General features: G+C 45.5%; 1 protein-coding gene across 1 annotated transcript in view; it reads right to left on the reverse strand.

Moving 5' to 3' along the window:
- The window catches only part of CCDC141 (coiled-coil domain containing 141), a 658,578-nt gene that overhangs the window by 277,987 nt on the left and 354,821 nt on the right, over positions 1 to 25,770 (reverse strand). Inside the window, exon 7 of the mRNA XM_086956207.1 lies at positions 10,304 to 10,498. Within this exon, the coding sequence (XP_086812333.1) occupies positions 10,304 to 10,498 (195 nt within the window). The remainder of the gene's footprint in view (positions 1 to 10,303; positions 10,499 to 25,770) is intronic.

Below are 25,770 nucleotides of genomic sequence, written 5' to 3' on the forward strand. Positions count from 1 at the left end.
GTCATACGCTAATACAGCTCACAAGCTGAAGAGCTCTCTGGGTCACGCAGCACTGGAGCGATTAGCATATTACTTATGCTTATGATGTCAATCTGGGGATACATAGAGCCTGTCCCTATTCAAAGGGCAGTAAACAGGTTTTTAAGATCACTGCTTTCTGTTCCCCAGTCTACCCCTACTTTTTCCACTCACTCAGAACTGGGAGTTGGGTATGTTTCTGATGTGATAAAATCTGCCCCGGTTACTACTTGGCTCAAAACCTGGTTAAATGAAGAGATCTCTTTAAATCATAAAATTCTAGAAGATTGTTTAAGTTTGGATGGAGTTCTCAAGATCCCCTGGATGTTGTATGTTAAAAATATGTTAGCAAAGGTGGGACGCATAGACCTTTTTTACTCACCTATGAGTATAACCAAAGAGGATGTTAAAACAATTAAGGATTCACTGATGAACCTTTTTATTTTAGAGCGAGAGGAAACTGAACTTATGAAATTTACTGTGAGAAGGAATTTCACATTGAAAACCGTCCCAGGCCCAGAAACCTACCTGGTACTTGTAAACAACTCTTTCCACCGCTTTCTTTTAATTAGATTTCGTTTGAATTTAATTCACTTTTTATTGGGCTCATACTATAGATGGGAGACCCCGGAAAACAACAAACCTTGTGATTGTGATAACTTCTCACCCCAGGACACCTTACATTTTATTATGTTCTGTGATCACTATGATAAAATCAGAAGGAAATATCTTGTCCCCATCCTTAGAGAGGCCCGCTTCTTACACGTGAGGCCAGCCCTCTTATTCCTGCAACTTCTGCACAATGCACACGTCACTTTTCATGTTGCAAGTTTTTTAGTAGCAGGAGTACGCATCAATAAAAAGCGCAGAAAATGTAATAATGGATTGATTATAAACGAAATTTTTTAAAGGCAACTGTTTTTTTTAAAGAATTTAACTCACACAAGAAAATAGATTTAGCGATGTTTTATATATTTTAAATGTACCTTTTAATCCTTTTCTATTGTGTATAGGAATTGCTTGCGCTCATGTCACTTTACATTCAGCTGCTATGAATTATGAATCACTATGTATATATTATGTAAATATTTTCCCTGTGTTATTTAACTTTTCTGTACGTGTAACCTTTGAAATGTATCCTGTGTCTTTTTATGATTTTTTAAAAATCGAATAAAAGTGATTGACTGACTGACTGACTACTTATGCTGTCTGGGAAAGTGAAAGGACCATAACGCTTTGCGAGCACCACCCAGTGTTCACTCAAGAAAATTTGAACGCAGAATTCGACCGACAAGTTAGTTGGTGACTACCATAAGGCATTTATATTTCGGGCAGAGGTCAGTTGCAAGTTAATAAACTATATACCCGTTGAAAAGAGTTTATATTTTTGCTGGGGCTTTCTTAACGTTCAACCATTAATACTCACGTTGACATTTGTAACACTTGAACTGAGTGCATTTTGAAAGTCAAAATTTGAAAACTATTTTAAATGCATAACATCTGAGGTACAAAAATAAACAACAACAAAAAAGAATTACTAGTTTACATTGCTAGTCTTCATAAGCTTCTGCGAGTATCTGAGACAAGTGTCTGGCGCTCTGCTTTGGGTCTCACAATTATTAAAATCTTATCAACTATTTGTAGGGCAATGGTGCGGTGAGATGGCTAGCTAGCTGCATGTTGTTACTAGTGCTGCCTTACAGGGAAAGGATTATGAAATCACTTTCAGTGGAAGAACGGGGGAATGAAACACATATAGAAATACAGCTAGCCCTTTCAAGTTGATCAGATATTTGACTTCAATCTTATTACAAATTACCAATATCAAGCATATATTTTAATATCGTTCCACAGAATACTTTTTATGTAACCATTCTGTTTAATAAACAATCCATATCTCATACACGGCTATGTGCCTACAACCCTTGGGCCGGCAGCGATGTTCAATGGTAGTCGTAAATACAGCTGTATGCCTACCACCCTGGGGCCGGCAGAGATGTTCAATGGTAGTCGTAAACACAGCTGTATGCCTACAACCCTGGGGCGGCATAGATGTTCAAATGGTAGTCGTAAACACAGCTGTATGCCTATAACCCAGGGACCGGCAGCGATGTTCAATGGTAGTCGTAAACACAGCTGTATGCCTACAACCCAGTGGCCAGCAGCGATGTTCAATGGTAGTCGTAAACACCGCTGTATGCCTAAAACCAAGGGGCCGGCAGCAAAGTTCAATGGTAGTCGTAAACACAGCTGTATGCCTACAACCCTGTGGCCGGCAGCAATGTTCAATGGTAGTCGTAAACACAGCTGTATGCCTACAACCCAGGGGCCGGCAGCGCTAACGGATCTCTTAACGGAGAACAAAAGAAAAATAACAAACCAACATCAAGAACAACTCAAAAGCCCTTTTCCTCCCCACTTCCTCCCCTCCCTCATCTCCTCCGCACCAGCCTCACAATGATCCAGTCATGTTACTCGGACAGGATTTCCTATCAGGGTAGAGGGGCTGAGTACGAGTGTGTAGCACGGGTAAAATTCAGTACAATTCCCCTCAGGAAGGAAGGTGTCACAGGAGTCGTAGGTATTGTGGGCAGGTGGTTGATAGGATCTGGATGAACGGAGACCATAGATCCGCATAGTTCTCCTCTCTATGATCTGCCACCATGGACATTCGTTCCATGGCTAGAGTTAGCCAGAGCTTCTGCAGCCATGACAAATGATCTGGAACAGTTGGTGTGCCCCACCTAGCTAGGATTACTTGTTTCACGGCTAATAGTGCAAGGGCCATCTGTCTGTCCCTTAGGGAGTGCAAGGGGAATGACATTGGGTTCAGCAGACCTAGGAGAGTGTACGATGGGAAGCGCGGGATTGAGGTCCCAATTGTTTTATCTATTTTGTCCATGACCGCCTCCCAGAAGCACTCTAGTTTGGGGCAGTTCCATAATAAGTGAACCAGGGAACCTGTCTGACCGCACCCTCGCCAGCATTTTTCAGATCGGCTCTTATCCCAGTCATGACTACTTGCCGGAATAAGGTACCAGTAGATAGCACTTTATACGCTGACTCTGAACTCGCCGTGTTACGTGATGTGTGGTGCGCTCTATGGTGGATGTCCTCTCACTCTTTGTCAGACAGAGCGCGTCCCAGCACTTCCTCCCAGCGCTTCTGCCCTTTGCTCTTGCCACCCTTCTCACCCCCTGTCAGCAGCACATAGAGTTCAGATATAAGGGGTTTGTCCTCCTGTTTTCGTACCAGCCATTTCTCAAACCCCTTTAAGTTCCTCGAAACCATCTCCTGGTATGTTGGTCCCGTGACCCAGCGGTGTAGTTGCAAATACTGAAACGCGTCTGTCCGCTGGAGGTGGTAGTCCTGTTTTAATTAACCAAATGGGATCAAATCGTCTGGATCATATAAAGACCCTATACTGTTACAACCTTGTTCCCGCCACCTGTCAAATATTGTCGAGTTGAAATCAGGGTTCGGGGAGGTAAATTACATCCAGTTCTTGGTGCATGCCACTCTATCCCACGCTCTCCTTGTAGGTATTGTTACTGGAGAGGAGTATAATTCCCATGCCCTGTGTTTACGGGGGAGCAAGATCTCTCTCCAAATGTTGACTCCCGTAACAGTCTGATCCATGTAGGACAAGTGTTTTTCTGATAGTGGCTGCTTCCATTCCTGAAAATAACGTAAATGCGCCGCCTGTAGGTATCTATGAATTAAAGGCAGGCCCACCCCCCCTTCCCGTGTCGACTGTGCCATTTGTGCAAGGGCCACACGTGTTTTCTTGCCACCCCAGATGAATCTATTTATGGCCAGTTGTAAAGAGCGCATTGCTTTCGGGGGTGGATTTAGAGGGAAGGTCAGGAAGCTAAATAGAATGTGCGGTAAGACCATCATTTTACCAGCCGCTATTCTTCCCAACGACGCCAGCCCCGGATGGCCCCAGCAGCTCAAGGCTTGTGTGGTCTTGTTCACAAGGGCTGCGCAGTTTAGGGCTACAGTGTTGGATATAGTAAGAGCCAATGCAATGCCCAAATAGGGTATGGCCTGCTTACCCCACGTCAGTGGAAATGTTCTTCTCAACAGGTTTCTTTGGGCAGGAGCTACTGAAAGGTTCAAGATCTGCAATTTACTTAGATTTACCTTAAATCCCGACACCCCTCAACATTTTTCTAATGCTGCCAAAAGGGCCAGGAGAGATGTCTGCAGCTGTGCAAGAGAAATAATCGCGTCATCTGCGTATAGACTAATGGTATGAGTCTTCGTTCCAAACAGATGCCTTTGATCTGTGGGTCATCCTGAATGCTTTGTGCAAATGGCACAAGATATAGTGCAAAGAGAAGTGGTGATAAGGAGCATCATTGGCGGGTACCTCTGGCTATGGGAAATCTGTTTGAGGACACTCCATTGACTAGAACAAAGGCTTGTAAAGCGTTATATATGCAACTAACCCACTTGATGAAGCCCTCTCTGATGGGTTAGGGATGACAGATATCGAGGCTTCCAGCATAGAATCTGTTAGTGAGCCTGTCTCTAGGAAGGAATTAAATAAGCCTGTGAACAGGGGTGTCAATTCTGGGCAGAACATTTTATAAACTTGTGCCGTGAACCCATAGGGGCCTGGTGATTTATGAAGCTGGACACGTGCAATTGCTTTTATTACCTCTTCTACATGGATTTTCTGATCTAGCTGTTCTGCAAGCACCTCTGGGAGTTTGGTCACTGGTATATCTCGTAGATATATAACAGGTGGGGGTTGGGCCGCATCCAGTTCAGAATTCATTGTTTGATAGAAAGTTTGGAGCATCTTTTGTTTATTGAACACATGACACAGGAAAAAGATCCTACAAATTGAAGCAATGTAACCCCATCAAAAAGGCCTAATAAGAATATCATCTCTCAATTTGGATGTCAGCACATTTCGAGTAAACCAGAAATGAAGGAGTCCATACATTATCACTGAACCCTGTGCTGCAGAAGATAGAAGGAAAACTAAAACAAAAAGCGAAACAATATGCCACAGCCCCTTCTAAGGTAACAGGCCTCTCTCTTAATTCAGGAAAGATTAAAGGAAAACATCTGACATCGCTAAAATCTTATGAAACCTTGTCCTTGCCAACACAATTCGGTGATTTATGTAAAGCCACATACAGCATACCCTGCTCACCTGTTTCATATGCTAGGCGAACCAATAATCCAAACTGAGAGATATCAGGGGCACATCACTCACACTGAACAAAAGGAAAGAAGGAAGAATAAGGAGAAGAAGAAGAAGAGAAAGAAAGGAGGGTCAAACCACACAACCAAGTGAGGGAACAGGGGAAGTTCCATTAAAAATAACCTGCTGTTGGAGGGGGGGGTGGTTCAAGGTCCTGACATAAAGGAAGAAGTGAGGCCTCTCCTACAGGGGTGGTGGTTCAGAGGGATCCTGCAGATGACCCCTCACATAAGGTTCAAGAGAATCATCAAACAGTTGCAAAGCTCGTAGTCTAGGCGGGACTAATCGAGTGTGCTCCATCTTAGAGAAATGACTTATTAGTGGCTGCCAGACGCGGGTGAATTTGGCGTCCGTGTGGTTGATACGTGCAGTAAGCAATTCAAGGGCTAGAACATGCCACAAACGGAGGAAACATGTGGCCACCGGAGGGGGGTAGGTTTTCTTCCAGAATAAAGCTATGGATTGCCTGGCTGCTCCCAGCATCTGTAGTATCAAACGCCAGTCTGAAAACGTCATAGCGGTCAATGTCGGGGGCCTAATGCCTAATAGGGTAATCATCAGGGAGGAGGGGATAGGGAAACCCACTACATCCTTTATGTGACTGAGAATCTCCTGTAAAACATTTCAAGGCTCGGGCAAGACCATCAAATATGTAGAAAGTCCCCTCTGTCAGCCTGACACCTCCAGAAATTCTGTACCATCTGATGTAGGCGGACCAGGGTAAAGTACCAACGTGAGATAAGTTTGTACGCTGTTTCGCGTTGTGGTATACTATGATATATTTTCGGAATATCCTGTCATAACTGGGCCCAACTCTCTGGAGATATATTCAGGGAAAAAGGACGGACCAGAGATCCTGGTGTTAGATGTAGATTCCTCCGAGTCTTAGGGGGAACGTAGCTCAAGGCTCTGGACCTTTCAGTCTCGTATTGACAAGTAGGAGTATGGCTGTAAGCATGTGTTCCTCCCTTCAGTCGGTCTGTTTGTTCATTAGGTTAATTCCTTTTTTTGTAACACAACACAGCAGTCCAGGAGGAGTTGAGTGAAGGTAGATATATTATTTCCATTTATTACTTTTCAAAACCATTCCACTGTTTTATGGCAGGTAGTTAGGAAAAAAGGGGACAGCCGACACGTGTTTTGCCCTATGTGGCAGATTGAGCCAGGGCTTTCTCAAGGCTAGTTGCGATGTTCAGAAATGATACAATCTAGTAGAAGTATATTACATTCCAGATTTCTTCATAGTGGTATGTAAGATTATTCACAACTCGAGATTTCAAGGTTAAGTCCCAGGATAAATCCATCTGACTGAGTGTTTCCGTAATCTTATTACATGTTGGAGGACCATAATTGGCGGCGAAACCTTCGGGAGCCCATGCGATGGGTTTCGTGCTGCAAGAGGTGGGTTTCCTTTAGGAGGCAGATGTCCCCCCCCATGGAATTTTCTAATAGGGACAGGATCACGGAGCGCTTTACTGGATGGTTAAGGCCTCTAACATTGAGGCTTACAATCTTCAGGGTCCTACCCATAGATTTTGTTTAAGGGGGTGCAAGTGCTTGTATCCACCTGAGCTCTGCATGGCGCTCACTCAAAATGAGCCATCATAGCCCTTACAGTAACCTCTATACCATACCATCAGACATTGGTGCGGAAGAGAATGTGAACACAAATAAAAACCCATATCAAACAAACCCCAATGAGTCCTTTTCCAACAAAAGCTAACAAACATTTGTAACACAGCAAGCGACAATAGTTCGTCAAAGGTAAAGAAATTTTCTGGGGGAGTGCGACGGCTTCCTACCATCATCCTCATGAGGAAGTGTTATCTTGAGTCGCCTAGTTGACTAGGAAAAAGAAAGAAACTGACTTGCCTGGGGGGGTCCTCCAGCGACAACCTGTCCATGAGCTCCTGGGGCCCCAGAGGAACCAGTCAGGGGAAAACTGGATGTTCTGGTCATTTGGCCAGACCTTCAATCATCACTGCTTTTCTCTTGCTTGCTATCATCTCAAAATCTGGTTTGTGGCAAGCGGGGGCACCCCCAAACCTGATTCCTTCATGGTGCCCCTCCTCATGCGCCTGCTGCGATCTTCCTGGGAGGCCTCTGTACCAAGGCCCAGCACCTCGCGGGCATCTTTTAGGGATTTGATCTGACACAACTTTTCTTTGTGTCTGAATATGATGCGAAAAGGGCCCCCATGATTACGGGATCCCTTTTTCTCTAAGATGCATGGTGACAGGTCAGAATTCTTTGCGCTTGAACAGTGTAGTCAAGGAGAGATCCTGGAAGAAGAGCAGCGTATGGCCTCTGAACTGTACTGGGTGAGCGTTTCTCGCTTGTCGGATGATAGTTTCTTTGATCTGATAATTGTGTGCGCACACCATGATATCTGGCGGGGGCTTTGTTGCTTTTGGGCAGTCCACCTCGATGCACCCTGTCGATCTGTATATCTGAGGGGCTCTCGTCTCCCAACACATGTCTGAAGAGAGTAAGGACGTACGCTCGAATGTCTTCCCCTTTGGTTTGTGATGGGACTCCCCAGATGTGCATATTGTTTCTACTTGAGCGATTTTCTAGATCCTCAGCGGCCACCTTTAAGTTGATATGTTTCTCCCTTAGTCGCAGGATCTCTTGCTCCATCATCTCCAGCTATTCATCTCTGCTGGATTCCTGTTCTTCCAAGGTCGCAATCCGGTCTCCTACTCCGTCTAGGTCTTTTCGCCCATCTTTTAGGTCAGCTGATTGCTGGGATTGCATCGCCAGGAGATCTTTATGAAGTGAAGTGAAGAGCAAGGTCATAAAGGCTTTGGTTGCTAGGGAATCGGGAGCTTCTACCCCTTCTTTATGGTCTTCGTTCCCCACTGAGCCGCTCGCGGGGGTACCTGTCAGTGACTGTTTCACTAACATGTCCTTCACCAAACGATCTTTTTTGACCCTGGCCCTCGCCATGGGTATCACGTGTGTTGTAATGTTTGCTACTATGAGTTCGTAGACAGCGGGCGTTGTTCTTAGGCCTCAGTTTCTTCCCTTTCCACCCATCTGCGTTCTGTGTTGTTTTCCTCTTCATGCCAGCCCCACATAGGGATCAGAAGAGGGGTGCTCCCAGTGGGGTTGGATCTATTGTGTAATCTTTGCTCTCTATATCTCCCTGTCAGACTTCGCAGGGTTCGGGGTAACTTCCTCTACTATACCCCCCATTTCACCTGTGGATATTGTTCAAGCGTATATGCGCTCCATGGGCCATCTCAGCTAGCCCTCTTCTTACCATGGTCCGTAGGTCGCAGTACAGCGCAGCTGCAGTTCATGGGGAACACTGCAGTCTCCTGCCCCTTAACTCTGTTTGGCATTTTTTTTCGTGGCCAGAGTGTTCTAAAGACTACGGCCTACACTGGCACCATGTTCGACTGTGAAGACCCCAAGAGAAAGGCCCTACCTCCACACCAAGTCGAGAAGGCCCTCAGAGTTACATAGAACTCTCGTGTTGATGGTCTGTAACTTTCAGTGTAGCCAGCAGAGGCCTTGACGTGTTCCTCCCCATTTCCGCCTGGCGCCCAGCTTACACACTCACCAACGCGCTGCTTAGTAAACGTGTGGGCAGCACACTGGAAGGCTATCCTCCGTCATGCATGGGTGTGCTCTTCCCCAAACTCATTGCTCTCAGCAGGGGATTGGTGGGATCCATCTATTTCTGTATTGTCAGGGCTCCTCCGCATGCAAGGTCCAGCAGATATTCACTTACTTTGGAAGACACAAAGTTGATATTAGCTTCCGCCAGGAGCTCCATCTCACCGAGCACTCTCGCACTAGGAATTGGTATGGCTGGATTGGAGAAGCGCATATTGCAATGTACTCAGTGGCAGCTGTCATAAACAAACGGTGTTAGGGCGGGTGGAGGAAACACAAGAGGGGTTGCGGGAGGGGTTGCGAGGGGTAGAAATACTTTTTTTTTTTTTAAAACATACCTTTAGCCGCCGGCCGTCTTCCAGCGTCGCACCACCTCTCTACTTCCTGCTTGGTCCGAGCAGCACCTGGGACAGACTCTCATCCAATCGCTATGCTGCAGAGCTGTGCGAGGATTGGCTTGAGCCAGATAGAAAGACGCTCCTCTCAGGCCAGGGAGTTTGTGGGGTTTCTTCATCCCGGCTGCTCAATGCAGCTGGGCTGGAGAAAACCTAAGTGTGCATGTGTGATTTGGTCGGCCTGAGACGGCCGGCCAAACACACATGAGCACTGAAGAAGTGGAGCGCACATAGCACTCCACCTCCTCCTCCCATGCCTCAGCCCGCCCCTCCCAACAGTGCTTTATTTGGACAGCCCACTAATTAGTTGTGGCACACTGAGTTACATTGACTTAATGAAACCATATATATGTGAGCTCAATCTTTGAAGCAATTTATTTTTTATTTTTCCTTTATATTGCATTCAAGAGTGTATTAATTGAACACAAATTATAATACATTAAAAAACATAACAGCTATGTATAAACAAACTCTCATATAATCACAAAAAAACATAAATCTTGTGGTCATTCTTGGAACAAAATCCAAGGCCTGGGCTGTTCTACAATCATCTGAGGGGGCTTTAATGTTGTGCTAAACCCTGTATTGGACAAATCTCAGACTGGGCGCCGACCATCTCCTCATTTAGCTGCACAACTTCAGGCTACTATGATTGACCAGGCACTTTGTGATGTCTGGTGTGAGAGATATGGTGAAAAGATTGTTGACATGTGTATCACGATCTCTCAAGACGCCTAGTCGCGCATCGACTACTGGCTGGTTTTGGAGGATGTGGCCGCACGGGTCAAGGAGATGGACCATATGCAAATAAACTGTTATTTAGTTCAATTATAGCTATTATATTTTCCATGTTTTGAATTTTATAAAGAGTGACCCATGTCATGACTCAATGTATATAATATAAAGGCCTGACGACCCAAAATCGGGCATGCCAATTCACAGAGAGGCACACACGGGCCCTCTAGTTACTCTTCATCTGCTTTTATCTAAAACTGACAATACAAGTTCTAGCCAATTTACATTTCAATAAAATAAGTATACCTACCTTGTTAGCACTCTGGAAAAAGTCATTCGTTTCTTGCAAAAAGTTTGCCCTTTCATGCATTAGTTGCCAAAATGTGGTCTGCAGGGAACTGAGTCTTTCGGTAGAACATTTCAGATTGACTTTATCTATGTAATCCTCTGACAGCAGAATCTTGCGGGCCTCCTCTTTTAAGTTATCAAGGAAAGAACTCCATTCCTAAAAGAAAGATTTTAATTTGATTAGAACAATTTGATCAACGCATACTAACTGCTAACTAGAACTTTTCATCCACATCAATGAATGCCAAAGCACTGGAGTATTCAACTGTATCTCTATCTAATTCCTTAACTCCACTGCGATCGAGCAATGAATAACTTATTCACTTACAATATATATGTACAGGACACAAACCATTACTTTCTGTTTGAAATATGTCCAGCGGCAGGTTCTCTGCAATGGCGGAGGAGCGTTGTCTCTCTGGCTCAGCCAGAAGCTGAAAATAGAATATCATTTTATTTTTCGGCTGCTGGCTAAGCCGGTGTGTGAGGGGTTGGGTGGGGCTAGGCCAGGCCAAGGGACGGGGGTGGAGTGATGATGTGCACTACTAACTGTGTATGTCTGTTTGTCCGGCTGTCTTAGGCTGTTCAGACATGCTCGGTTAGGTTTCTCCAAACTGGTTGTAATGTACAGCCGGGTTGGAGAAACAGCACAGACTCCTGAGGTTCCGTGACAATTGTAAGTGGTGTTTTCGACTCACACGAATATGATCGAGTCTGGTATCTACGAACCGCAAATGACGAGTTTAGTAAGTGTGCGCAGTTTCGCTGTGCTAACTTAAACCGTTCGTTTGTTAAGTGGATTATTCATCTGTACCCACGGGTTCCATCTTAGATACGGCATCCATTTTGTCTCTTGCCCTCAAGTAGCCAGCGAACGGACGTTGTCCGTTTCGCGACCCTGGGATTCCCAAGACATCCGCGGAAGACACATGTTCTTTCAAAGTGTCTTTATGACGAGGGGGATGATACTGCAAGGCAGATGGCTCCGCTCGAGGCTCATCTTGCCGTGCCGGTCTATTGTCTCAGCCGTGCATCTCATTAGGCACGTCCCTTTGATGCCTGTAGCTCATGTTTCCTGATACCTCCCCTTTTTCACCCTTTGCGATCTCCCCACTGTTTCCATCTTCCTCTGCACCTGTTCTTGTTCCTTCTTCGATCTGTTTTACTGCCGATTGGAATGTACTAATGGTGGGAAGATGGGTTTTTACAGTTGGGAACCGCCAAATGTTTCCGCACTTATGCCCCGGACCTTGGATGTATCAAAGTGACCAAAGTGACCTCTCTTGGGGATAATTATGGGAACCGAGTTGTAAACCTTTGTGTACCATGCAACCCTATGGGAGAAATTTGTATAAAAGGAGCGATCCTCAGTAGCAATTTGAAGCAGTCTCCTCGAACTTACACTCGTTGTACTTCCTGTGACTTCTGTGTTCCCTGCAGTAAATAAACCTTGAATCTTTGACGCCGAAGGAAGTGTCCCGTGTCTCTGTCACTCGTACGCCGGAGCAGGTTACCCACGAAGGTTTCAGGTGTTGTCCCCTGGCACCGCTGGTTCTTAAATAACCCAGTCCTTCAGTTGGCGCCCAACGGGGGCTGCATCAGTGGTACCGGTCCAAGCCCGACGATCGTGAGGAACTTCGTGTGAAATCTCAGAGGGAAGGTGCACTCCACTTCATCGATCCTGTTGTCGAAACAAGTGGCCCGAAGACTTTTCCCGCGAAGATTCCCGCCTCCTGACGGCTGCGACGGACTGCTGCCCTGACTGTAGACCTGTTTTGGCGCCTGGCGTAGACCTTGGTATAGCGAGACGACTGACGGGCCTTCCTGGTGACGCCATCGATCTTTGAGTTAAGTATTTGTGGGTCGCTCCCAGAGTTCTTGGTTGTGGTTGCTTAGTTGTTGCATGGTTCCATTGCATTTGTGGTTCTTGGTACTTTGTTGTGATATTTGACGACTGCAGCCGCCAAAGACCGAGGGTTGTTGCTCTTTGCAGGGACTTGATAAATCCCGTAACCCTTGACGTTTGTGAAACTCGGCTAGTGTGCAAGATGCCTGGTCGCAGTACTTTGTTTAGTTGTTTCAGACGTTGTGATACGGATTCCCGACTGGAGGACTCGTGTCCGATACCTCCGGTTGGAACTCCCACTTATGAGCTCTACAGCAAACACGGGCTAGGCCCGATTACTTTTAATGATTACTGGATCCGTTATACCAAAAAAGATGGTGCCCTTAGTTGGCCACCTCATGGTAGTTTTGAGACAACGATTTTAGATAATCTTGAGACTAAATTGTTTGAGAGAAAGTCAAGGCCGGCCATGTTTGATGCCTTTCGGTTGTGGCGTAAAGAAGCCCGACAGAAAGAGATCAGACAGACTAAACGTAATCAGAGAGATGGTGTTGCTACCATTGTAAAGAAAGCAGAGCAGTTTCAGCGTGATAAGGAGGATAAGGAAAAGGAAGTGTTTGATAGGCTACAGCGTATGTCCATAGATAAATGCTATCCTGTTTTGCCTACGGAGTCGGATAAGAAGGAAGAGTCAGTTGAGGGTCCCCTAATGTCTTATCTTATGAAGTCGCCGCCTCCGTATGTACAGGGTACCGCGCTTCCTGTGGCTCCCCCTGTACCTGTTCCTCAACCTGTTCCTCAACCTGCACCCGCTCTTCCGACTGTTCCCGCTCCTTTGCCTATTTCTATTCCTACTGCTCCTCCGCTTCCACATACTCCTGCTCCCGCTACTGCTCCTGTTTTACTTACTCCTGTTGCTTCTTCTGTTTCTACCCCTTCTCTTGTTAGTCCTTTATGCTATACTTCTCCGTCTACTCGAAGTCGTACTCCTCCGGTTGTGGCTAGTTTTTTCCATTCTCTTGGTCCTGTTCTTGGGTCCGCTGGTTCGGACGGTCCTCAAAGACGTAGTCAGCTTCCCGGTAACAGGGAACGTGCTGCACTATATAATATGGCGATGGGTTGGATGACGCACCCTCTTAGAAATCCTCCACGTGCTGTACTTGATACGTTCTGCCAATTCAATGTACCGACACAAAGATACGTGTTCGAAGAAATGTGCAAGGTACTGCGTGATCAGATATCGGCCGATGCACCTGATGATGTGTTGACCGCTTTGTCTGATCTACAGCTTCAGTTCTCGAACGGACTGATAGTGGATACTAACGTTCGACGTGCTGTTGAACGGTTGCTATCTTTTCGTCCCACTCCTATACCTCAAGCCTTGTTCGTTGAGGATGTTGAGAGTCAGTTAGATGCGTCCGGTCAGTTTCCTATGCGTGAAGTTCCACCAGTGTGGATGCCAGGTAATGCTGCTCAAAATCCACCGATCTTGCCACATTTCCAGAGAGTATGGATACATCTCCCATGGAAACGATCAGAAGTTTTACAGGTGAAGCAATCTTTGCCTGACCCTCGCAAAAATCCTGCAGGGTATTATAAAGAATTGTCGCAGCTTGTAGACGCTACAATAATGAATCTTGACGATATCGACATGCTGTTCGGCAATGTCGTACCGCAACCGGTATGGGCTAAGATTCGGCACGAAGATCACGCAAACGAATTAGGTGGCGATTGGGCTACTCTTACTGCGGCCGATACGCGACAAGTTGGCGGGGCTAAGCCTGAACAGCTCATTACTGCTCTCCCTCAAAGAATAATTACCTTAATGAAGACACTTATGCCAGCTATGAGGGTGAACTTGGACAAATTGTCAGCCTGTAAACAGAAGAAAGACGAGAGTGTTTCCGATTTCTTTACGAGATTTGAGGAGGCATTCATCGACCATAGTGGTCAGGATATGAGCACTGAGGGTGGTCAGCGGTTGTTCATGGACAAATTTGTCTCTAACTTATTGCCCGACTTGAGCAATAAATTATAAAACTCTGAGAGTGCGTGGGCCGTCTCTACCTCGGCTCAAATATTGGCTACGGCACAGTATTATGAGAACAGAGAAAAAGAGGAGAACGACCGCGCTGTTAAAAAGACGAAAGAACTTAAAACAAAAGTGTTGTTGCAGCAGGCCTATCCTCCGCGTTCAAATCAGAATGCTCCTCAGCAAAATAGATCGCAGTCGCAATCGAATAGGTCACAACCTCGAAATGACTCCTCTTCCCAAAGATCTTCGTTAGGGTACAATCAGTGTGCCTATTGTAGACAGGAGGGTCATTTAAAATTCAACTGTCCTGTTCAAAATGATCGTAACAGTGGTAACTCATCTAGAGGAGGTCGTGGTGGTTCTCAGCAGACATCACGTGGTAGGGGTCGTGGTGTTCAAAATGATCGTTCAGATAACTCATCAAATTCCAATAACTGTTTTGATCAACGTGGATCATCGCAAGGACGATCTGCACAGTACAATGTAGATGATTATTACGTCGATCAGGAAAATGACGACAGTAATTACTAGGACAGCCATAGACAAGGAGAGGGAGTGGTATCAGTTCCGGTTGATCAGAGAGGGCCTTACGTCGCAGTTGCTACATCGGGCGTCGTTGAGCCTTTTCTGTTGGACACTGGTGCAGCGAAAAGTTCCATAATGCATTCGAAACTTCCTGGCGCACCTTTGTCTGGCTTAACTAATGTTTCTGTTGGATTCTCTGGCGCCCCTGTTAGCAATCCAGTTTCACGCCCTTTGCCCCTTACAATTGGGCCTCGTGAGCTGAAAGCTCCGTTGATTTTAACTACTGGTTGTGGTGAAAATCTTTTGGGCCTGGATTTGCTAAAACGTTTGTATGCAACTTTGTATTGTTCTCCTGCGGGTGTAAAGCTTACGTTAGGAGAGAGGGTTGTCTCTCCTATGTACTTGTCTCTCGATGAGCTTCCACCGGAATTGAGTTCTCTTCCTGCATCTTTGTGGGCAACAGGTCCCAATGACGTGGGCCTGCTTGACGTCTCCCCTTATGTTGTTCAGCTGAAATCTAATGTACGGTTGCCACGTATTCCCCAGTATCGTATCTCCCTTGATGGTGAACGAGCACTGTTAGCGATCATCTATGATTTGATCGAGAAAGATGTTATTGAGGAGACTAGGGGAAACGTGTGCAACAGCCCTGTACTGCCTATTCTGAAACGTACTGATCCTTCAAAACCACCTGTTTATCGTTTTGTTATCGATTTACGGGAGGTAAATAAAATTGTGATTCCTCAGTTCCCTGTTGTGCCTGACATCACGGCGCTACTGACTCTGATTCCAGCTTCTGCGTCATGGTTTTCGGTGATCGATTTGAAGAATGCTTTCTTTAGCATTCCGATTGCCGAAGAGAGCAGAGACCTTTTCGGTTTCTCTCTTGGTGGTCGCAGCTTCCGGTTCAAACGCGCTCCTCAGGGCTACTGTGAGAGTCCATCGATTTACAGTCAAGCCTTGAAGGGTCAACAGGATGCGTTTTCGTTGCCGGCTGGTGCGGCCTTAATCCAATATGTCGATGACTTATTGGTGGCTGCAGATACTCAGGACATTTGCAAAATTGCTACGGTGTCGTTGCTGCAACATCTCTGTGACTTACATCACAAGGTGTCACCTTCTAAACTCCAATATTGTTGTCAAGAAGTAACCTATCTAGGTCCCTTATTGTCAAAGGAGGGGAGACGGTTGACCCCAGAGAGAATTGCAGCAATTGCGCGAATGACTGTGCCAACAACCCAAAGAGATGTGCGTGCCTTTTTAGGTATCACGTCGTATTGCAGGCAATGGATTCCAAATTTTTCATTGCTAGCGAAACCATTGGTGGCTCTTACGTGCAAGGATGTTTCAACTCCTTTACCATGGACGGAAGAATGTCAGAAGAGTTTTTCTGAATTGCGTGACTCATTGTGTTCGGCTCCTGTGTTAGGTACCCCTGACTACAGTAAGCCGTTTACATTATATGTTCACGAGAGGGAAGGTTGTGCTTTGAGTGTCTTAACGCAACCTTTTGGTGGTAAGCAACGTCCATGTGCATATTTTTCCTCGACCTTGGACCCAGTAGCTAGAGCATTGCCGAGTTGCTTAAGAGCAACAGCGGCAGCTGCGGTGTCCATCCGACAATCAGCAGGATTGGTCATGGATAATATGCTTACGGTGATGGTTCCGCATGCGGTCAATACTCTTTTGAATCGTACGAAAACTCAGCACTTGACGAGTGCGAGGTTGTCTGGGTACGAGTTGACGCTGTTGGCAAGTCATATTCAGATAAAACGTTGTAATGTTCTGAATCCGGCAACTTTGTTACCCATTAGCACAGAGTCAGATGAAATAGCAGCCCATGACTGCTATCTGAGGACTGAAGAGGAAACAAAAGGTCGAGTGGACCTTAAAAACACTCCTTTGGAAAATCCAGACGGAACTTTGTATGTGGATGGTTCATGTTTTAAATTGCCGAATGGTGATGTGACTACTGCGTATGCTGTTGTGACTTTGAATACTGTAGTGGAAACTGCGAGATTGAATCAGAACTCTGCTCAGGCTGCAGAGCTGATCGCTCTAACTAGAGCGTGTGTGTTGGCGAAAGGGAAACGTGTGAATGTGTTTACCGACAGCCAATATGCGTTTGGCGTCGCTCATAACTTTGGACGGTTGTGGAGAGAGAGAGGTTTTATGACATCGCATGGTACGAAGATTCAGCATGGACAACTTGTGAATGATCTTTTGGATGCACTTACGTTGCCTAAGCAGGTAGCGATTGTTAAATGTAGTGCACATCGCAAGGTGACGGATGATGTTGGTCGTGGTAATGCATTTGCGGATGAGATTGCTAAGGAGACTGCCCGGAACCTTAGCACTAGAATGTATGTGACGAGTTCGGTTAGGTGGTCTGCAGAGACTAGTATGTGTGAGGACACTATCGAGAGTGTGAAAGCGATTCAAGATGAGGCCACCGAGACTGAAAAGACGAAGTGGAAAGAGAGTACGGGAAAGTTGGATGCGAATGGTTGTTGGATTGATTTGTCGGAACATAAGAGATGGATGTTACCGGATGCGTATGTGCTAGCTGTTGTGACAATGGCGCATGGGTTAGCACATATTAGTGTGAAAGGTATTTGTAAGTTGCTGTCCCATGTGTGGAAAATGATGGTATCACGAAATGTGCTGAACGATTGGTTAAGAATTGTATGGTATGTATGTTGTACAATCCTGGTAAGGGAACCCCAACTCCTCCTGGACACTTTGCTCCCCCTTCATGCCCTTTTGAGGTGATCCAATTAGACTTCATCCATATGGAGAGATGCAACAACCTGAAATACGTTTTAGTTGTGGTTTGCGCGTTCTCCCGATGGATTGAAGCCTATCCTCTTAAAGACAATACTGCCCTGTCGACTGCGAAGATCCTACTGAAGGAATATTTTCCTCGGTATGGAATGCCTCGGATTGTATGGTCGGATAACGGAAGTGAGTTTGTGGGGAGTGTGATGAAGAGTGTGTGTAAGGGCCTTGGAATTAATCAAAAATTCCATAGCGCCAATCATCCCCAGTCAGCTGGTTTGGTTGAAGGGTATAATGGCACCCTTAAACTGAAGCTAGCGAAGATTCAGGCTACGACTGGTCTTTCGTGGCCTGATGCTTTACCCTTAGCTTTATTGTCAACTAGGGCAACCGTACACTCCCGAGTAGGGCTTAGTCCCTATGAAATAGTGTTCGGTCGTCCTGCGAATGTGTGGGGGGTCCCTAGACTGGGTGTGTTCTCCAGTCTTGAATACCCAATGTTGATTGACTATCTTCATGATCTGACTGCTAAACTGAGGTTAATTCACCAACAGGTTTACGAAGCATTGCCGACGCAGACGGAGGGTCCAGGCCACCAGCTCCAGCCCGGAGACTGGGTGGTAACCAGAAATTTTTCCCGCAAGAAGAACTTGGAACCCCGGTTTACTGGACCCTACCAGGTCCTCCTTGCCACGAGAACTGCCGTTCGTTTAGAGGGCCGGAAAAATTGGGTGCATGCCACCCATACGAAGAAAGTTCCTATTCCTTTACCGGCAGACTAGTGGGTGAGGAGGGGCATTGCTTCAGCTGAATCCAAAGGATTGCCGGCGTTTGTACCTTTTAGCGACGCACAACCTGTCGGAGAATCCTCAGTGCAGCAGAAAGACACTGTTGAACATTTGTCACCAAAAGACTCGAGACCAGAACATTCGACTGATCAACAGGATTCTGTTCCTTCATCGGATCCTTTGTTTGATGAACATACACGTCCTGGGAAAACTCGATACTTTTTGCGTTCCAGCACTAAGGACAAATAAAAGATTCTGTTCTGTCCCTTGACAATTGCATTATCCCGTTTTCCATGATCAATCTGAACACCTGTATTATTGTAATTATTTTGTATATATTGAGTTTCGTTCCAAATGTATTTTTGCTTCCACAGCTGAGAGACATTTTTACATATACATTGTGAATAAAGGCCGTAGGGCCGCGCGTGTACTTCCTTCTGGTTAGTAGGTCTTGACGCTAGGTTAAAGACCGTCGGTTCCTGGGAACTCCTAGGGATTGACTACTGCTACACAGAACGAAGTGCGTCAAGAAACGTTGCGGACGGTCATAGGGGATGGCGTTTTCAAAGCTGATGGACTTGGAAGAAGCTCAGGCGCAAAGGTTCAAGCTACAACAACTCACTCGTACCAAATGTTTTATGTTCCAAATGTTTGTATTGCTTTTGATTGTTTCTGCACTATTGGCGGGTGGGGTGTATTACATGATGTCGTACTTCTTACCTTCTGCCATACCTACTCCTACTTCTGACCCTAAACTTACCTCCACTGCATCCCCTCATTCTTTTCATATCCTACCTGAACACGAGCAGGCTAGACGTGCAGAATTTCGAAATAATTCCTTTATTCAGCTCCTTCATCAGCACCAGTTAGTGGTTAATACTACTAATTGTTGGGTGTGTGGACTAATGCCACATACCACGGATAAGAGAATTCCATATTTGGTCTTACCGTATAGTTCCCAGGGTTCAGCTCGAGCATTCCAAACAATGTTTCGAAGCGCACTAGATTCTTACCCCAGTCGAGAGCCACGTTCTCCCTACTTTGGCCTTGGCTCGTATCATAAGCCTTTGTCCATAGCGATAGAAGATTTAGATAGAGATATCTATGAGCCATCGCTCATCCCAGAGGAGGAGGTACAACCCTATACTGTCCTGAGTAAGGTCGAGTATAGTGCGCTCACGAGTGAAAAACAGCTTAAAAGCTCGCCTCCGATATGGGTCGTACCCCACATTGGTAATTTTTGTCTAATGGGTCGTGGCCGAAGATCGAAAGCCCGACTTGGAGAGAGTGCTTGCACCGAGAATTACATTCTGGCGATGGTCTCGTCCCCTGTGTTTCTGGCTGCCAAGGGTACATACTTTGTCTGCCATGATCGTGCGTATGCATGGTTGCCCTCCGACTTTGTGGGCTCATGTTTTATCGCAAATCTGTTGCCTCCGACGTTCACTGTAGACGCAGACTATCACAAAACTAGAGTTGTGAGAGGCGTAATTAGCGAAGAGGGCACTGCCGGTCAAGAGGCAGGAGATTTTTTTAAGGGTTTCCTCCCGTTTTGGGGGCCTATGGTTAATAGTAGGAACCTGAGACAGTTGACTCGAGTAGTAGAATCAACAGCTAATATTACTGCCAGTGCCCTTGGTAATATCACCACAGAACTTCAGGCGGATAGACTTATGACGTTACAAAACCGTATGGTTTTAGACGTGATCTTAGCAGATCGAGGTGGGGTATGTAAGGTGATCCATTCGAGCTGCTGTATTTTCATCCCAGATAACGCTCCGACCGTCTATCAAGCCATCTCAAAGTTGCATAAGATCTCTGAATCCATACACGTGGATGTAGGGGATTGGACGCTACTTGGGTGGTTTTGGGGCCTGATGTCGACTTGGGGTTGGAAGATTCTGATGATCATTGGAGTCGTTGTGGCATTCCTGTTCACGTGTTGCCTTTGCGTGCAGTGTGGTCCTGCCTTATGTGGCCTCTGTGCTACAACGTGTATAAGACAGCCACCTGTTACCAAGGGGACTCGGTTGGACAGAGCTATGTTACAGCAACATCTAGATGGTCTGATGAATATCGAGTATGATTCCGACTAGTGCTTGCCTACATGAGGGCAAAAGGAGCGTCTGAGGTTCCGTGACAATTGTAAGTGGTGTTTTCGACTCACACGAATATGATCGAGTCTGGTATCTACGAACCGCAAATGACGAGTTTAGTAAGTGTGCGCAGTTTCGCTGTGCTAACTTAAACCGTTCGTTTGTTAAGTGGGTTATTCATCTGTACCCACGGGTTCCATCTTAGATACGGCATCCATTTTGTCTCTTGCCCTCAAGTAGCCAGCGAACGGACGTTGTCCGTTTCGCGACCCTGGGATTCCCAAGACATCCGCGGAAGACACATGTTCTTTCAAAGTGTCTTTATGACGAGGGGGATTATACTGCAAGGCAGATGGCTCCGCTCGAGGCTCATCTTGCCGTGCCGGTCTATTGTCTCAGCCGTGCATCTCATTAGGCACATCCCTTTGATGCCTGTAGCTCGTGTTTCCTGATACCTCCCCTTTTTCACCCTTTTCGATCTCCCCACTGTTTCCATCTTCCTCTGCACCTGTTCTTGTTCCTTCTTCGATCTGTTTTACTGCCGATTGGAATGTACTAATGGTGGGAAGATGGGTTTTTACAGTTGGGAACCGCCAAATGTTTCCGCACTTATGCCCCGGACCTTGGATGTATCAAAGTGACCAAAGTGACCCCTCTCGGGGATAATTATGGGAACCGAGTTGTAAACCTTTGTGTACCATGCAACCCTATGGGAGAAATTTGTATAAAAGGAGCGATCCTCAGTAGCAATTTGAAGCAGTCTCCTCGAACTTACACTCGTTGTACTTCCTGTGACTTCTGTGTTCCCTGCAGTAAATAAACCTTGAATCTTTGACGCCGAAGGAAGTGTCCCGTGTCTCTGTCACTCGTACGCCGGAGCAGTTTACCCACGAAGGTTTCAGGTGTTGTCCCCTGGCACCGCTGGGTCTTAAATAACCCAGTCCTTCACTCCTTGTCCTGAGCGGAGCATCAAACCAGCCTACTCTGGCCAATCCGAACGCTGCTCTCATAACATGAGTGCAGCGCAGGGATTGCACAGGGAGTCTGCTGCTGTCCCAGTGTCTGCTAGAACAAGGAAGCAGAGGAGCTCCGAGGCACGAGCCTGCAGAAGCAGAATGGGGTAAGTTAAAAAAAAAAATGTATTCTCCCACCCCACGCCCCCACCTCCACCCATTTCACAACTGTTAATAAGAGTCATCCGCCACTGAATATGTCCAAAATCTGTTCAAGACATCAGGAAAGTGCCTGCAAATTGTTTCTTCACAATATGATACATATCATTATCAGTGAATACCAAAGGGGCTTGGGAGAATCCACAAAGTAAGGGCCTGATTTACAAAGGTAAATTAACACTTTTGGGTAAGCTAACAATATTTTGAAATTCACAAAGCAATTTTAAGAGTAGTATCTTTGCGACTGCCTATTTTTTTATGTGCGGAGTCTCGTCACAAGTGTGGAGACTCAACAGCCGTAAAGATACTATTTGTAGAATTCCTTTGTGAAATGCCAAAAATAGTAGACTTACACAAAAGTTAAGTTACCTTTGTGAATCAGGCCCTGCACATTAGCTGTGGATGTGCTTCCCCAATACTCAAACAGAAGACTCTACAAAGTTTCATCATGGATACCTTGGCTTACCCAAAGTACAAAACAGTTAGCAAAAAAATAACTATAAAGGTAAAGTACAAGATTATGTAAAAAGAGAAGCCTAAAGGACAATGTGAAAGTGCATTCTGACATCCAATAAGGGAGCGAGGAGCCTCACAGAGCTATTATTTTTGGAGAGAGTGCTCTCTTCAAGAGGCATCTCGCGCTAAAGACAATGGATGGATAGTATGAGAAGATAACAGGCGAGCATAATTATAGAGTCCGACAAAAACAGATGAAGACAAAGAGGGAAGGTGGTTTTCAAAATAATGAGGTTTTAAGGCTTTCCTAAAATGAGAGTATAATACGGCTCTGAGGTGGGGAGGAAGATTATTCTAGAGCAGAGGACCCAGATGCTGGGAGAGCACTCTGAGTCAGGAGCTCTTACATCTGGCCATGGCAAAGTGTAACTTGGTTTTAACCATCAAATAACGCAGAGCCCATGCTCTTTTATAAAAAAAGACCACATAAACGTGATTTTGGTTAAGACACTTGATTACAATTTGTTGACCTATATAGCATGTTATCTAATAGAATGTTATAGCCATGTCCAATAACAACTGGAGAGTTGCACCCCAATGACTTTTGCCTCACCGACATGGCCACCCCTTTGTACTTTGTGCCTGCGACTGTAACAGCCAATCTTGCTTACTAAAAAGTGCTGTAAATTCCGATTTTAAGAAATGGGTTTCCTGTAAAATAATTTTCGATGCACAATGATTTTATGGGGCAGGAAAATGAAACGGTTTTACATCCTCAAATCGTTTGCATTGAATGTTAGAACTGACAATATTTGGTCTGGCCTTTTTTCTACCTCAACCAAAAAAGGATTTCCTTTCTGTGTATTCAGATTCTAAGTAAACAGTGACATTTGTTGTAAATAATTACATCAACAGACCCCCCAAGGCACATTGCATTTAAGTCAAAACATAACATTAGATGTATCTAAATGTATTTTATTGATAAGTTTAAAAACAATTACTTTCATATACTCAGTATACACAATTTAGTTAAAAACACAATCATATAGGTTATTCTCAAAAGAACATTTTACATAAATCCAATCAATTTATCATCACATAATACATAATCAAAATCAATACAGTTTAAAAAGTATGTCGACGTGTTTCGGTGCTTCTTTATTTTGGAACACCTTCCTCAGGACTATTTAAAACATCTTCATTCTAAAAGTAGATACATAACATTAGTTAGTTTTGCAATGTATTGTGAGGTTTTTACTATTTAACTGTTGGTTTTGATTGATTTTGATTAAGAATCAATCAAGAACCATTTTTTTTTCTATTGTCTCCTTTATGCTCCTCAGCCAGTGCATCCCCTCCCCTCTACTCTTTTTAACATTATCCTAATGCATTTAATTCAAGCTTGTCTGAGGATTGTTTATTTTTGCAAATAAAAAACCTCCATTTCCCCATATTTGTCTTAAATGCTAAATGAACTCATCCACTTTTTTTGGTTCCCTAAAATTATACATCACATTGTTGTGCTTGACACTGAGTAATGATGAGAATTTCATTTGAGCCGTTGCCATTAAACTCTTTGAACTCATCTTTTTGTTTCGCTAACTCACTTTGCCTATCCTGCATTGATTTGGAAATGACTGATCATATGTATAAAGTGACCTCTTTCGCTTGTAGGATTTTTAACTAGAGAACGTCCCCTAAAACCTGCTCTTTCACCACATATGCTAAAAGATAGGTTTTCTTCTGCTTTAATGATTACCTTATCTACTGTGTTCTCTAATTCCTCGTTAAACCCTGTTAAACTATCTAGTTTTTTCCCAAATGCAGCACTGATAGCATGTATCGCTCTTTGATTTTCTACTGAGAGGTTCAAAAATATTTTTGAATGTTAATCTCATTGTTGTCTCTTATAGTCTTCTCCTTTGTTGTCCCGCCCCTTACCTGAAAGGATAGCTTTTCAGTCTGCTTTGGCATGTCACTGGGAATTATATATTAATATTTACTTCATACATTTGTTTCTCCATCTCCCCTAACGTATAATGTTATGTTATGTTATGTTATTATGAGCTTGTAGAGCGCATTATCACCCAGGGATATCTAAGCGCTATCAGCGGACACACAACATCAGTAGGACACCAGACCACTCAATCACAGGGCCCCCATGCCTCCAGGAAAAGCACGGTCTTCAGATTCTTCCTAAAGAGTAGGAGATTGGTTTCTTTCCTAAGTTCAGCTGGGGGAAGGTTCCATGCCAGGGGGACAGTGCAAGAAAAGGCTCTGCCACCCTTGGATGCAAGGTTGAACCGAGGACAAACCAAGTTACATGCCTCAGCAGACCGATGGGTCCTACTTGGCGTGTAATTAATGAGCCGGTCCTTGATGTAGGTGGTGGCTGAGCCATAGACGGCCTTGTGTGCAATACAAAGGCTCTTGAATTTTGCTCTTTGAGCAATTGGCAGCCAATGTAGGTCCCGTAGTAGGGGCGAGGCCCGGGTTCGCATAGGTTTATTGAAAACTAGCAGCCCGCCCCGACGTTGTCCGGGGCAGAAGGGGGCTGGGGGCAGCAGCGCTGCAGGAGACGTGAAGCAGAGCGGCCATCAGCGGGAGCAGCAGAGCGTACATACCAGCTCCCGCGTCGCCGCTCCTCCCCGCATGTCGGGTGTCTGTCCCTTGCTCCTTCCTGCGCTCCCACGAGCATCGCCGTTCCTCCCCACGCTGGGCACTCCAATGTTGTGTGTCGGTCCCGCGCCGCCGCTCCTCCCCGCATGTCGTGTTTTGTTCCCTTGCTCCTTCCTGCGCTCCGGTCCGGACAGCGAATGTCGCGTTGACGTGACTTCATGCCCACACGCCATTACGCCTCTCGCAAGCGTTGTGACGCCGCCGAACGCCGCACGCAATCACTGTATCCATACGCCTATATGGACTACTTTTCCCATAACGTCCCCCCCTAATGTATATAGTGTGGTTTTCTTTAGCCTATGTCCATCTCCTGGACCTCTCCTTTCCAACGCTGTATTGGGTGTTGTGATTGGTGGTGTACTTTTCGAGTTTACCTGGCTCAAAGGACACAGTTCTCTCTTTATAATAGTAGTATAGATGTATCATTCTAATTGGCCTTATATGCATGCCTAAAAAATGCGCACTCTTCTGCAGGGTGCAATTTACCATTTTTGGTTTGTAAGGATCGGCATTTCTTTGACCTTGGGTGTCTTTTTTTCTGTTTAGTTTGTTTGGTTTCATTGGCCTAGGACCCCCACAATCAGTTGCAAAAGTTGTACTGTCCAATTGTCCTCTTATTTGCATCTGCCTTTAAGGGCTCCAAGCCCTGGTACCCTTCATTTTTGCGTACTTCCTACGTTTGGGTGAGACCCTACGCTATTTCCTGGACCCATACACACACGTGCTTCCTCCACCCTATCTTTCTCTCTCCCTTTCTCCCTCCCTCCACCCTCTCTAGCTCTCTCTCTAGCTCTCTCTCTACCTCTCTCTCTCTCTCACTCTCTCTCCAACCTCTCTAGCTCTCTCCCCATCTCTCTCTGTCTCTCTCTCTCTACCTCCCGCTCTCTCCCTCCCTCTCTACCTCTCTCTATACCTCTCTCTATACCTCCTCTATCTCTATACCTCTCTCTCTATACCTCTCTCTCTATACCTCTACACACCTCTCTCCTCTCTACACTCCTCTACAACTCTCTCCACTCTTCTCTACACCTCTCTCCTCCCTACACACCTCTCT

The sequence above is a fragment of the Lissotriton vulgaris genome, chromosome 2_1 (genome assembly GCF_964263255.1).
Source record: "Lissotriton vulgaris chromosome 2_1, aLisVul1.2, whole genome shotgun sequence".
Taxonomy (NCBI): Eukaryota; Metazoa; Chordata; class Amphibia; order Caudata; family Salamandridae; genus Lissotriton; species Lissotriton vulgaris.